Source organism: Nannospalax galili, unplaced genomic scaffold (assembly GCF_000622305.1).
Source record: "Nannospalax galili isolate Female #2095 unplaced genomic scaffold, S.galili_v1.0 scaffold341, whole genome shotgun sequence".
Lineage (NCBI taxonomy): Eukaryota > Metazoa > Chordata > Mammalia > Rodentia > Spalacidae > Nannospalax > Nannospalax galili.
In genome coordinates this window covers 181,470-192,860 of record NW_008346082.1, presented here as the reverse complement: position 1 = coordinate 192,860, position 11,391 = coordinate 181,470, and the positions used below count along the sequence as shown (strand labels likewise).

Below are 11,391 nucleotides of genomic sequence, written 5' to 3'. Positions count from 1 at the left end.
AGAGAGAGAGAGAGAGAGAGAGAGAGAGAGAGAGTCAGTTCTGGGATGGAATCCAGGCCTGTGCATGCTAGGCAAGTGTTCCACCATAGGACCTTAGCCTCAGCCCTGGATTATATTATTTTAATGTAGAAGAAAACCTTCTTTCTTGTGTAAGAATTTACACTAGCCAAGAGTGTCCAGTACTTAGAGTAGGAAGAGGAAAGACTCAGTCAGCTAACAATTATATCAGTTAATTCATGGTTCCTCCCTTCATTGTAGACCTTATTCAGACAAGAAAATAGAGGACGGTTTTATAATACAAGAGAAGGGAACCAGGCAATGAAGAATATGCTGAAGGGAAACCAAGACTTGGAGTGGGGTGGGAATGAAGTATTATCAGGAGAAGCTTCTGTCTTTGCCAGGACTGACAGAGGGCAGGGTGGCAGGGGAGTCTGTGGTCAGCTCCAGCCAAGGATGAAAGAGCAAAGAGCCCTTCCTCCAGACCCCACTGGGGGTCTCAGACCAGGTCAACCCAGAAAAAGTAGCAGATGAGACCAGGAGGCCTTGGACACAGATATCCAAAGCTTTTCCAGGAGGGTGTTATAGCCAAGACAAAGGTGCCAACAGAATCTTGATGCCAGCTACCAGGCAGAGGGAGGGATCTGAAATTAAGTATAGTGATATGATTATTCTCTCCCATTCAGCCATAGCTGCTCCAGGGCAGGGACTGTGTTCATCTTTGTATTCCATGAACTAGTATGGCATTTAATACATATTTGTTGGATTGAATTAAAGTGTGTTTTGGGGAGGGGGCAGATAGTACTGGGAATTATTTTTTTCCTATTTTTTTAAAATTTATTTATTTATTATTTTATGTGTATGGGTGTATTGCCTGCATGTGTGTAAGTGCACCCATGTTGTGCAATGCCTGCAGAGGTCAGAAGGCGGCTTCGGATTCCCCTGGAACTGGAGTTATGGACAGTTGTTAGCCGCCATGAGGGTGCTGGGAATTGAACCCCAGTCTTCTGTAAGAGCAGTCAGTGCTCTTAACCACTGAGCCATCTCTCCAGCCCAAGACTGGGAGTTCTTTTAGAGAAGTAGAGCTGCAGGCACCATAAAGCAAGATAATCAGCCAGGACAAGTAGAGATTCATAGAGTAGAACTTAATAAATAAGTGACCAAACTGCGAGGATTCAGGGGTCCATGATGAACAATTGAGGATATAGGGCTAGAAATCTAGGCAGAGATCACAGACCAGGTATGGAGGTAAGGGGAAACACCTACCACAGAGTGGAAGCAAGGAGCTGGGTAAGGTGGCGCTTGCTTGTAATCTCAGCACTTGGGAGGCTAAGAAAGGAGAGTTGTTGAGAGTTTGAGGCCAGCCTGGGCTAATAGTTCTAGGTCAGTTGGGCTACAGAGTGAGATCCTATCTCAATATAAATAAACAAACAACAACAAAACAACAAATAGAATGTAAGAAAACACTAAACCAAAGGTTGTGGAGGGCAGACTCTCTTTTTAGAGACTATTCGTGGTCTTTTCAGGCCACTGCTGACATCACTTCCTGCTGTGCCCAGGGCAGGTCTCGAGGTGGGTGGCACAAGCGGAGGCAAGCGCTTCTGGCTGTTCACATTTCCTAGGTGCGCTCCTGGCTTCCACAGCACCACTGAACCCATTTTTGGCAGCCTCACTTGTTTAGTTTTCCACCTGGGGTCCACTGTGAACTGGGCCTTAATTAGCTGCCTTCCCCTTCTCCAGAGCCCCTGAGTAAGCACAGAAACTGTTTGGAGTTGTTTTTGTTTTTTGGATTTTTTTTTTTCCTTAGTAGCTAGTTAGTAAGCACAGTAAAACATTGTAGCATAGCCATTTTCTAAGTGTGGTCTTGGGATCCTGGGGGCCCCTGAGATTCCTTTTAGGGGGATTGTGGAGCCAAAGCTATTTAAAAATAATGCCAAGCTGTTATTTGCCTTTGTCACTGTTCTGTGATCACACAGTGGAGTTTTCCAGAAGGTACACAATGTGTGATGATTCACGTCTCTAACAGCCATGGAAAACACAACTGTGCATTCTTGCGTTTTCAGAATATATCCGGCTCAGTTTTAATTTTAATTTCTAATTTGCTAAATATTGATAGTCATTTCTTTGGAATGTTATTTTTAAGATGAAAAGAGATGAGGCATGACAGTGAGGTCCTGGGGTCCCAGAACTTAGAAGAGTCAGGAGTTCAAGGCCAACAAGAACAAAACCAGGAGAGAACAAAGCAAAACAAAAACAAAAAGTGCAAAGGGATTCAGAAATTGAAAAAAAATTTTTTTTGAGATAGAGTCTTGTTATATAGCCTAAACTGACCTTGAACTTTCAATCCTTCTGCCTTAACTTCCAGCATGCTGGAATTATATGTGTGTATCACCACCCCTCGCAAAAACAATTTGATTACTGTCAGCCTAAAAAAATTACCAACCACTGGCTTTAATCCCATCATGATGGAGGCAGAGGCAGGTGGATCTCTGTGAGTTCAAGGCCAGCCTGGTCTACGTAGTGAGTGCCAGGACAGCTGGGGCTACAGGGAGACCCTGTCTCAAAAAGACCAAAAAAAAAAAAAAATCACCAACCTAGAGAACTACTGTGTTCAGAAAGTGCTATTATCAGCCTTTATTGATGTATAAATTGTCTAAGTCTGACCTTTTCCAACACTTTTGCTCACTTTTCATGTCAGTTTTCAACATTATCGCTCTACTTTTGGAACAGGTGCTACTGAATGAACCCTCTTAGCCGTACCTTCAGTAATACTCTCCTCCTCTTCCCTCCCACTCTCCTCCCTCTCTCCTGAGAGTGAGAACCATAAAGAACGGTATCTTGATGCAAACTCTATAGTCTAATATAATGAATTCATATTAGAAACTGACTTCACTATTTCCTACCTGGAACAAATTGATACACTGTAGATCACATGTGAAATATCAAATATTTCTGTGTGATCCACATGTGCTTTCTGTCACAAGAATAAACAAAACTGGTAGGACTAGATTTTTGTTCTGTTCTCTTTTGTTTTCTTTTATAAGTCGAGGTCTTGCTATGTAGCCCTGGCTGGCCTGGAACTCACTATGTAGACAAGACTAACCTTGGACTGCTTACAATCCTCTTGCCTCAGTCTTCTGAGTGCTGGGATTACAGGAGTAATCCTGGCCTAGCTGGCCTGAAATGACCCCAGTCACATGTCATGGAGTCACATTTCACAAAACATATTGAGCTGAAGTCTTTGTAAGACCAATTTCCTGTCTGAGGGGTCTCATTTAGTTGTGTGGTCCAAGGCCAAGTGGTCTTGCAGCTAAAGGAGGGGAAATATGTGCGGCTCAAAGGAGCCAGGTAGGCGGTTTGGTGAAGGACAGAGATGCATTGATTCATGCTAGTAAGATGTATGCGTGGCTGAGGCCATAAGCATCATTTGCTTATCTGTGCAATGAGTGTGGGCATGTGACTTGTATAACACACACCTTCGTCTTAGTAAGCATGCTATTTATGGGAGGTGTTCCCTACTTGTGAACTGAGTGAACTCATAGCTTTTCACAGATGGACTCATTGTCTCCAAGTATTTCCCACAGGGCCTGAAAACTTTAATTCACTGAGAGAAGTTACTCGATACAAGTGACCCACACTGGAAAAATTCAACATTTCACTGATACCATTATCAGTATTTAACACCTCTGGGAGGAAATGTTGAAATAATGTTGTTCTTGATAGTGGCAGGTACCCAGAAAGGATGGGATAGAGGAGCTTCCATAAGCTGTGGTAGCCTGGTGGGAGGCCTGATGGTAGAAGGGAGCCGGGGAAGATGCTGGGCTAGGTTTGTAGATGGAGTTGATTTCATTCTCATCGTACCTGCCCAGAACCAGACCTATCTGCTTTTCAGAGGGGTGCCAGCATCCCCTGTTCGCATATTCTCTGCAGAGCTTAGTGCATTTCAGCCTCCAGACTCCCCATGCATATTTTGTATTGTGTATATTTTACTAAGTCTTCCTATGTTTTCTTCTCTCATGCTCACCTTGAATCTTCTTCACTCTTCCCATGTACTGTGGCACAGACTGTATTAGTGATTACATACCGAGAACCCCCAAATCCTGAGTATCAGGAATTCCAGAATCGCCTGCTGATCAGAGCCAGGGAAGACTTTGGTGTGGAGCTGGCCCCATCCCTGGTGAGTAAACTTTTCTCTGAGAGTCAGGACAGGCTATGAGGATGGGACCCCTCCTGAAGTCATTGTCAAGTCTTGATCATGGAGCAAGCCCCACTTCGGACTGCTACTTCCATCCAGGATATTTCTTTCTGCCCCTGGGACCAGTTAGGTAGATACAGCACTTTAGGAGTTAGGGGAGGGAGAAAGTAAGCCAGGAAAGAGAAAAGGCAGGAGACTGCAGGGATGTGGAAGGGGAGTGGGAAAGGGGCCTCTCAGGACGTTTGGAGAGCACTGCCGAAGTTGCCATCCCCAGATGAACCTCATCGCTGGCTGTTTCTATGATGGGATCCTGCTCTATGCCCAAGTCCTCAATGAGACAATCCAAGAAGGAGGCACCCGGGAAGATGGACTTCGAATTGTAGAAAAGATGCAGGGACGACGATACCACGGTAATGAAGCGGGGCAAATGAAGGCCAGAGAGCTGATAGCAGGCTCCAGAGTGGAGTGGGAAGAAGAAATAGCAGGGAGAGTCAGTAGAGGTCAGGGACAGAGCAGAGTGGACACACCAACAACCAGAGAGGGGAGAGGTTCTGAGGCAGCTGGGATTGGGGGGGTTGTATAGGAGAGGGGTGGGCCAAGTGTAGCTCTCAAGGTGAAGGACACTCTTTTTCTATCCTAGGTGTAACTGGATTGGTTGTTATGGACAAGAACAATGACCGGGAGACTGATTTTGTCCTGTGGGCCATGAGAGACTTGGATTCTGGGGACTTTCAGGTGATGGGGGAGGGAACAGAGAAGAGAAGCTGGCCCTAAAGTCCAGTGGGGATACAATCAAAGGTGCTAGGGGCAGGGGCCTACGTCCTCTACTGAGCTGCATCATGGCAGGGGTCTGGGGAAGGAGGCTGGGGCACAAGCCTGTGGGCCCAGTGTTCTGCTTCCTCACAGCCCGCAGCCCACTACTCAGGAGCTGAGAAGCAGATTTGGTGGACAGGCCGGCCTATTCCCTGGGTGAAGGGGGCCCCACCCTTGGACAATCCCCCCTGCGCCTTTGACTTGGACGACCCATCCTGTGATAAAAGTGGGTGTGTGCAGGGACTGGGAGCAGTCCTCCTCCCTTTGCCTCCCATGCTCTGCCTCCACTGACACCCTACTCCTAGCTCTACTTTTATCTCTGTTTGCAGCTTTCCCTCCTTACCTCTTTCCCTCAAGAAAGCTGTGTGCCCCCTGCACTTATGTCCCTCCCCCCGGATCCCTGCAGTCCTTCTCAGGGTCTCTTTCTCCCCTTCAGCTCCACTTTCCACTCTGGCAATTGTGGCTCTGGGCACAGGAATCACCTTCATCATGTTTGGTGTTTCCAGTTTCCTAATTTTTCGGTGAGTTCTGGGCTTTCCACTGACTTACTCCTTACCTCCCTCTTGTCACGTGGCCTCTTAGCTGAAGCCAGGGGTCTCTGTGGCATGGGGTAGGGACAGGCCTCCTAATCTGGTGGTGGTCTCTTAGACAAATGCCTTCCTCTCTAGCCTTCTCTTTGGCTGTCCTTCATCCTAGGTGTTTATTTCTGGCTGTAGCCTAGGTATCCTTTTTTTTTTTTTTTTTTCAAAGGGTATTGCTATATACCCCAGGATGGCCTTGAACACCAGATCCTACTTCCTTGACCCGTTGTATGCTGGGATTACAGATGTATGCCACTGTGCCTGGTTTGAGTACTGATTTTGAGTAGGGTTAGGATCAAGGTGGATGCCCATGGGCACCCCCCTAACCTCCCCTGATCACTTTTTGCTTTATAAACAAAATTTTTCGTAGTTCTGGATCTTTGGGAAATCCAAGGTCAAGTCACTAACAAATTCTGTCTGGTGAGGGCGCACTTTCTGGTTTGTGAATGACAGCATCTCACTGTGTCCTCACATGGTAGAAATCTGGATGCCCCTTTTAACTTTAGGATAGGGATGTAGCTACTTGGTGACAGAACACTTGCCTAGCACACTTGTGGCCCTGTGTTTAATCCATAACACCTCAAAAGAAAGGGGAAGGAGGAGAATTGTAGCCAGGTGTGGTGGTACACACCTATAATCCCAGCATTTGGGAGGCTGAGGTAGGAACATCATGAATTTGAGGCCTACCTGGACTACATAGCAAGACCCCTGGCTCAAAACAAAACAAAAACGACTCTGCCTCTAACGCTGTGAGAGTGAACATAGGCACACACCAGGCACATACAAACAGACCAGGCACGTGGAGAATGTGCCCCTATCTCCCAGTCTCGTCTCCTGGGTGTAATAATTGCAGCTTCCCTTCAGCTTAGCGGTGGTGGGATGGGGCTTGCCAGTCAACTAAGATGTGTAGCCCTTACAGGAAACTGATGCTGGAGAAGGAGCTGGCTAGCATGCTGTGGCGCATTCGCTGGGAAGAACTGCAGTTTGGCAACTCAGAGCGTTATCATAAAGGTGCGGGCAGTCGCCTAACACTGTCGCTGGTGAGTCCTTGTCCTTCTACCTTCCTCTGAGCCCCTGTTCTTTCTTACCCTGGAGCTTTCCCAGCCCATTGGTCTGTAATGACAGCCCCTGCACTACCACCACCACCATCTAATGTTCCTTTCATCCTTCCGCCTCCATGTTGCCCTTGGCCCCAGCGGGGATCCAGTTACGGCTCACTCATGACAGCCCATGGGAAATACCAGATCTTTGCCAACACCGGTCACTTCAAGGTGAACAGTCATCTGCTTTTTCTGGTCCTGACCATTTCATTGTGTCTCATCCCCATCTGCCACCTCTGTCCCTGAACCTCTGCCCCTCACAGCCCCTCTCTATGACTAGCTGAAATCTTGGTTGCTCTCAGTTCTCCAATATTTCTCAGTGCCCAGAACATCTTGTTTTCCTCATTTTCTTTTACCTTTTCCATGCCCACCATCAGGGAAATGTCGTCGCCATCAAACATGTGAATAAGAAGCGCATTGAGCTGACCCGGCAAGTTCTGTTTGAACTCAAACATGTAAGTACTGGGGTATGGATGGAAGGTAGATGAGAAGAGGAAAGGGGGAGACTGTGAAGTAGTGAAAACTGGCTAGGAGGGCAAGGGGTTTATTTATCATTGATTTCAAGTTGTAGGTATAGAGAAAGGTCTTCTCTCATGGTGGTAGGTTTCTGTACCTAAACTTTAACTCTTTCAATTCGCTTGCTCTTCCCATTGTTTTTCTGCTAGATGAGAGACGTTCAGTTCAACCATCTTACTCGCTTCATTGGAGCCTGCATAGACCCTCCCAACATTTGCATCGTCACTGAGTATTGTCCTCGAGGGAGTTTACAAGTGAGGATAGGTGTAGGAGATTGTGGTGGGGTAAGGGAGGTGCCAACGTCACACTGACTGTGTACCGACTGATAGCCAGTGGGACTTGAACAGATACAGGATCTCTTTCATGTCACCACCAGGATATTCTAGAAAATGACAGCATCAACTTGGACTGGATGTTTCGCTATTCACTCATTAATGATCTTGTTAAGGTGAGTCTTCTCCACTCCTTCTAAAAGATCATCTACTTAAAGTGCCTCCATTGTTCAGTCTTAACTACACTTTCTCTTCTAAGCTTCTGAAAGTCATGTTGTCTCCCACGCCCCTTATTCCTGTGGTTGGGGGGTAATGAGTAAAAAAGGGTTCTGGGTTTATAATTGGGGGAGTTTTGTCTGCCACAGGGAAGTCTGTACCCTGAGAGGGTTTTTGTCTTCCTGACCTAGATATTTTAGATGTCTTTCTAGCATTGATTTTACCTCATATGAGGGAATATTAAAGTCCCTTAACCATAGCTGGGCATGCCATCACATGGGAGGCCAAGGCAGGAGGTATGCTGGGATTCGGGGTTCAGCCTAGGCTACATAGGGAACCTCAGGCCAGCTTGAGCTACATAGCAAGACCCTGCCTTAAAAAAAAAAGACATCCCTTAGTTGGGTGTGCTGGTACACACCTATAATCCCACAATCCCAACACCTGCAGAGGCAGGAATACTGGGGGTTTGAGGACAACCTGGCCCTATAGTAAGACTCTGCCTCAAAAAAAAAAAAAAATCCCTTAGGAGAAAGATGAAATTTCCAAATATTTTTCTCCTGTATTTCCTCAACTCTTTGACCAGTATTTGGCATGTCTATGCTTTTTTAATATTTATTTATATATTTATCATTTTATGTGTATAAGTGTTTGGATTGCAGTAAGTACACCAAATGTGTGCATGGCCCACAGAGGTCAGAAGAGGGCATTGGATCTCCTGGAACTGGAGTTATAGATGGTTGTTAGCTGCCATGTTCTTAACCACTGAGCCATCTTTCTAGCCCCATATCTATTCTTTTGTTCAGAAACTAAGGTTAATTAATTACTTCTTGAGACAGGGTTTCATGTAACCTGGGTGGCCTCAAAATCACTATGTAGCCAAGGATGGCTTTGAACTCCTGATTCTCCTGCCTCCACCTCCCAAGCACTAGCATGCACCAGATCAGATACTGAAATTAAAAGTTACTGGTTAAGCTAAGAGAAATCAAGGGAAATTGTAGTAAATCACACTCAATCTTTGTTTTTATTCTAATAGTCTGGTTTCAGCTATTTTCAAATGACCCAGAGGCCCATGAATTGTGGAGGCATGAAGTTAAGTCTTGCATGGGTTGAGCAGGTGTTTAGAAGCAAGTTTCAGAGCCAGTGAGCTTGCTAACTAGAGCATCGACTATACCTGAGGCTGGTTCGGGTATTCTGCTAAATCCTCATAGTTATTTTTAAAAATTTTATGCACATGAAAGTTTGCCATCAAGTGAGAGAGAAAAGTCTTAGGTAAAGCCAATGTAGGGCTCAACTGCAGGTGTGGTGACAAGTCCATGACAGGCATGGCTGTCAGTGATTTGATGGAAGAGGGTTCTAGAAAGCATTCTTTGCAAAGTTTCCACACTACAAGTAAGTTCACCAGTTTAGAAGCGACATAGCAATTTCATGGTACCCAGTGGAATAAACAGGAAGAGCTCACAGAGACTAATTCATGAATGTTCAAGTCCAGAGCTCCTTACCATTGGCACCCTTGAGATTGCAGTTACCATACGGAAGCTTCTTTTTTCTGACCCATCTGCACTGACTTGAATGGGTTTCCAGGGTTTCTGCTCTGCCTTCCCAAGACCTGTCTTCTAATTCCTTGGAGGCCAAAATTCTCTCATCTCTGGCCCCAGGAAGCCAGAAGTTCTAGGCTTTTGTGTTGATTTGGCAGTTGTCTCCTGCCTTTGTCCATTTTTCAAGTTTTGCCAATTTACTATTTTTTTCACTTCTGTCTGGCAGCATCCCTTGAGCATCCTCTACCCTGACCTGCCTGCCTACACAAAGTTATGTGTTTACAGCTGGCTTGTCTTCTGTGGTACACCTGGCTACGCCTGTACCCGAGTCTCCAGTTATATGTCATCCAGTCAGTGGCTAGATATCTGAGGCCACTATAGGTGTCATGTTTGTGTTCCCATCACTGTTCAGAAGACTGCCATTTTCAGAGAAATCATCAGTGATTCTCCTTATTCCTGCTTTGAGGCATTTTTTTTCTATTCCTGGTGCCTGGGTGTCTTTATCCTATTCATAGTTCCAGGAAGGCATGCCTCTCGCATTCTGCCTGCTTCCTTGAGTAGAAGCTGTACAAAGGACATCTTCCCAGCTCACCTTGGTTTTAATGGTCTCAAGATCTTTTAATTTTTAAAATATTTTATTATTTTTATGTGTATATGTGTATTGCCTGCATGTAGATAAGTACGCCTGTGTCGTGCAATGCCTGCGGAGGTCAGAAGAGGTTGTCGGATCCCTTGGAACTAGAGTTAGGGACAATTGTTAGCTGCCAATGTGGGTGCTGGGATTCAAACCTGGGTCTTCTGCAAGAATAGCCAATGCTCTTTAACCGCTGAGCCATCTCTCCAGCCCCAAGAGCTTTTAATTTTTTTAATTATGTTTTTTGGTTAGTGGTCCAAAATTTTTAGGCAGTTAGCTAGAGAATCTCATGGTGAAGGGTAGCCTAAGCCAGATATGATCCAGACATTTAATCTGTATCCTGCAGGGCATGGCCTTTCTCCACAACAGCATTATTTCATCTCATGGAAGTCTCAAGTCCTCAAACTGTGTGGTGGATAGTCGTTTTGTGCTCAAAATCACAGATTATGGCCTGGCCAGCTTCCGATCAACTGCTGAACCTGATGACAGCCACGCCCTCTATGCCAGTGAGGACCCCTCCCCCATCTCACTTTTTATATTGCTCTTCTGGCTTTGATCATGTTCCCCCAGGGAGGATGTGGGGGGCAGATGGGGTAGTAGCAACATGGGAATGAGCCCATGTTGGGGATGTAGGTTTGGGGATGTCCTATCTGGGGAACCTAGCCAGCTCATTCACTTTTTGCAGAGAAGCTGTGGACTGCCCCAGAACTGCTTAGTGGGAACCCTTTGCCAACCACAGGCATGCAGAAGGCTGATGTCTACAGCTTTGGGATCATCCTACAGGAGATAGCACTTCGCAGTGGTCCTTTCTACTTGGAGGGCCTGGACCTCAGTCCCAAAGGTGAGAGTCCTTTACTATTCACAGTCTCTTCTGCCAGGAGAACCTTGTTCTTCATCTGAACCTTCTATCACCTTCAGAGATTGTCCAGAAGGTCCGAAATGGTCAGCGGCCATATTTCCGGCCAAGCATCGACAGGACACAACTGAATGAAGAGCTAGTTTTGCTGATGGAGAGATGTTGGGCCCAGGATCCAGCAGAACGTCCAGACTTTGGGCAAATAAAGGGCTTCATTCGCCGGTTTAACAAGTGAGAGGGCACTAAGATGCAGGGGCTCCCAGGGACAGAAACTATCATTCTTAGTGGATGAGGTGGGGCTGGGGGGCCTAAAGGTGGGTTGGATAGGAAGTCCAATGAGTCTTGAGAATCTTGGAAGAGGGGTCATATTCTGGCCTCCCTGCAGGGAGGGTGGCACCAGTATATTGGACAACCTCTTGCTGCGCATGGAACAGTATGCCAATAACCTGGAGAAGCTGGTGGAGGAACGTACACAGGCCTATCTGGAGGAGAAACGCAAGGCTGAGGCCCTGCTCTACCAAATTCTACCCCAGTAAGACCTTGGTCCCCCTTTTCCAAAGTTTCCTTGGATTCTGCCTCCTCAGCCTCCTAAGACCTTAAGGTCAACCCTGTGTTGTAACTTCTTGCCACAGTGAGCCTTCATAAGCTAAATGCTCTAATTTCTCCCATGAGCTGT

The 11,391-nt window shown here is 46.2% G+C and overlaps 1 protein-coding gene across 1 annotated transcript in view; it reads left to right on the top strand.

Moving 5' to 3' along the window:
* Npr2 (natriuretic peptide receptor 2) overlaps positions 1 to 11,391 on the top strand; it is a 21,101-nt gene that overhangs the window by 4,369 nt on the left and 5,341 nt on the right. The window contains exons 3-16 of the mRNA XM_008842361.2: positions 4,061 to 4,174; positions 4,467 to 4,602; positions 4,833 to 4,927; positions 5,099 to 5,231; positions 5,442 to 5,526; positions 6,506 to 6,626; positions 6,783 to 6,857; positions 7,064 to 7,141; positions 7,352 to 7,456; positions 7,579 to 7,650; positions 10,206 to 10,365; positions 10,545 to 10,700; positions 10,778 to 10,946; positions 11,101 to 11,247. Coding sequence (XP_008840583.1) covers positions 4,061 to 4,174; positions 4,467 to 4,602; positions 4,833 to 4,927; positions 5,099 to 5,231; positions 5,442 to 5,526; positions 6,506 to 6,626; positions 6,783 to 6,857; positions 7,064 to 7,141; positions 7,352 to 7,456; positions 7,579 to 7,650; positions 10,206 to 10,365; positions 10,545 to 10,700; positions 10,778 to 10,946; positions 11,101 to 11,247 — 1,646 coding nt within the window. The remainder of the gene's footprint in view (positions 1 to 4,060; positions 4,175 to 4,466; positions 4,603 to 4,832; positions 4,928 to 5,098; positions 5,232 to 5,441; positions 5,527 to 6,505; positions 6,627 to 6,782; positions 6,858 to 7,063; positions 7,142 to 7,351; positions 7,457 to 7,578; positions 7,651 to 10,205; positions 10,366 to 10,544; positions 10,701 to 10,777; positions 10,947 to 11,100; positions 11,248 to 11,391) is intronic.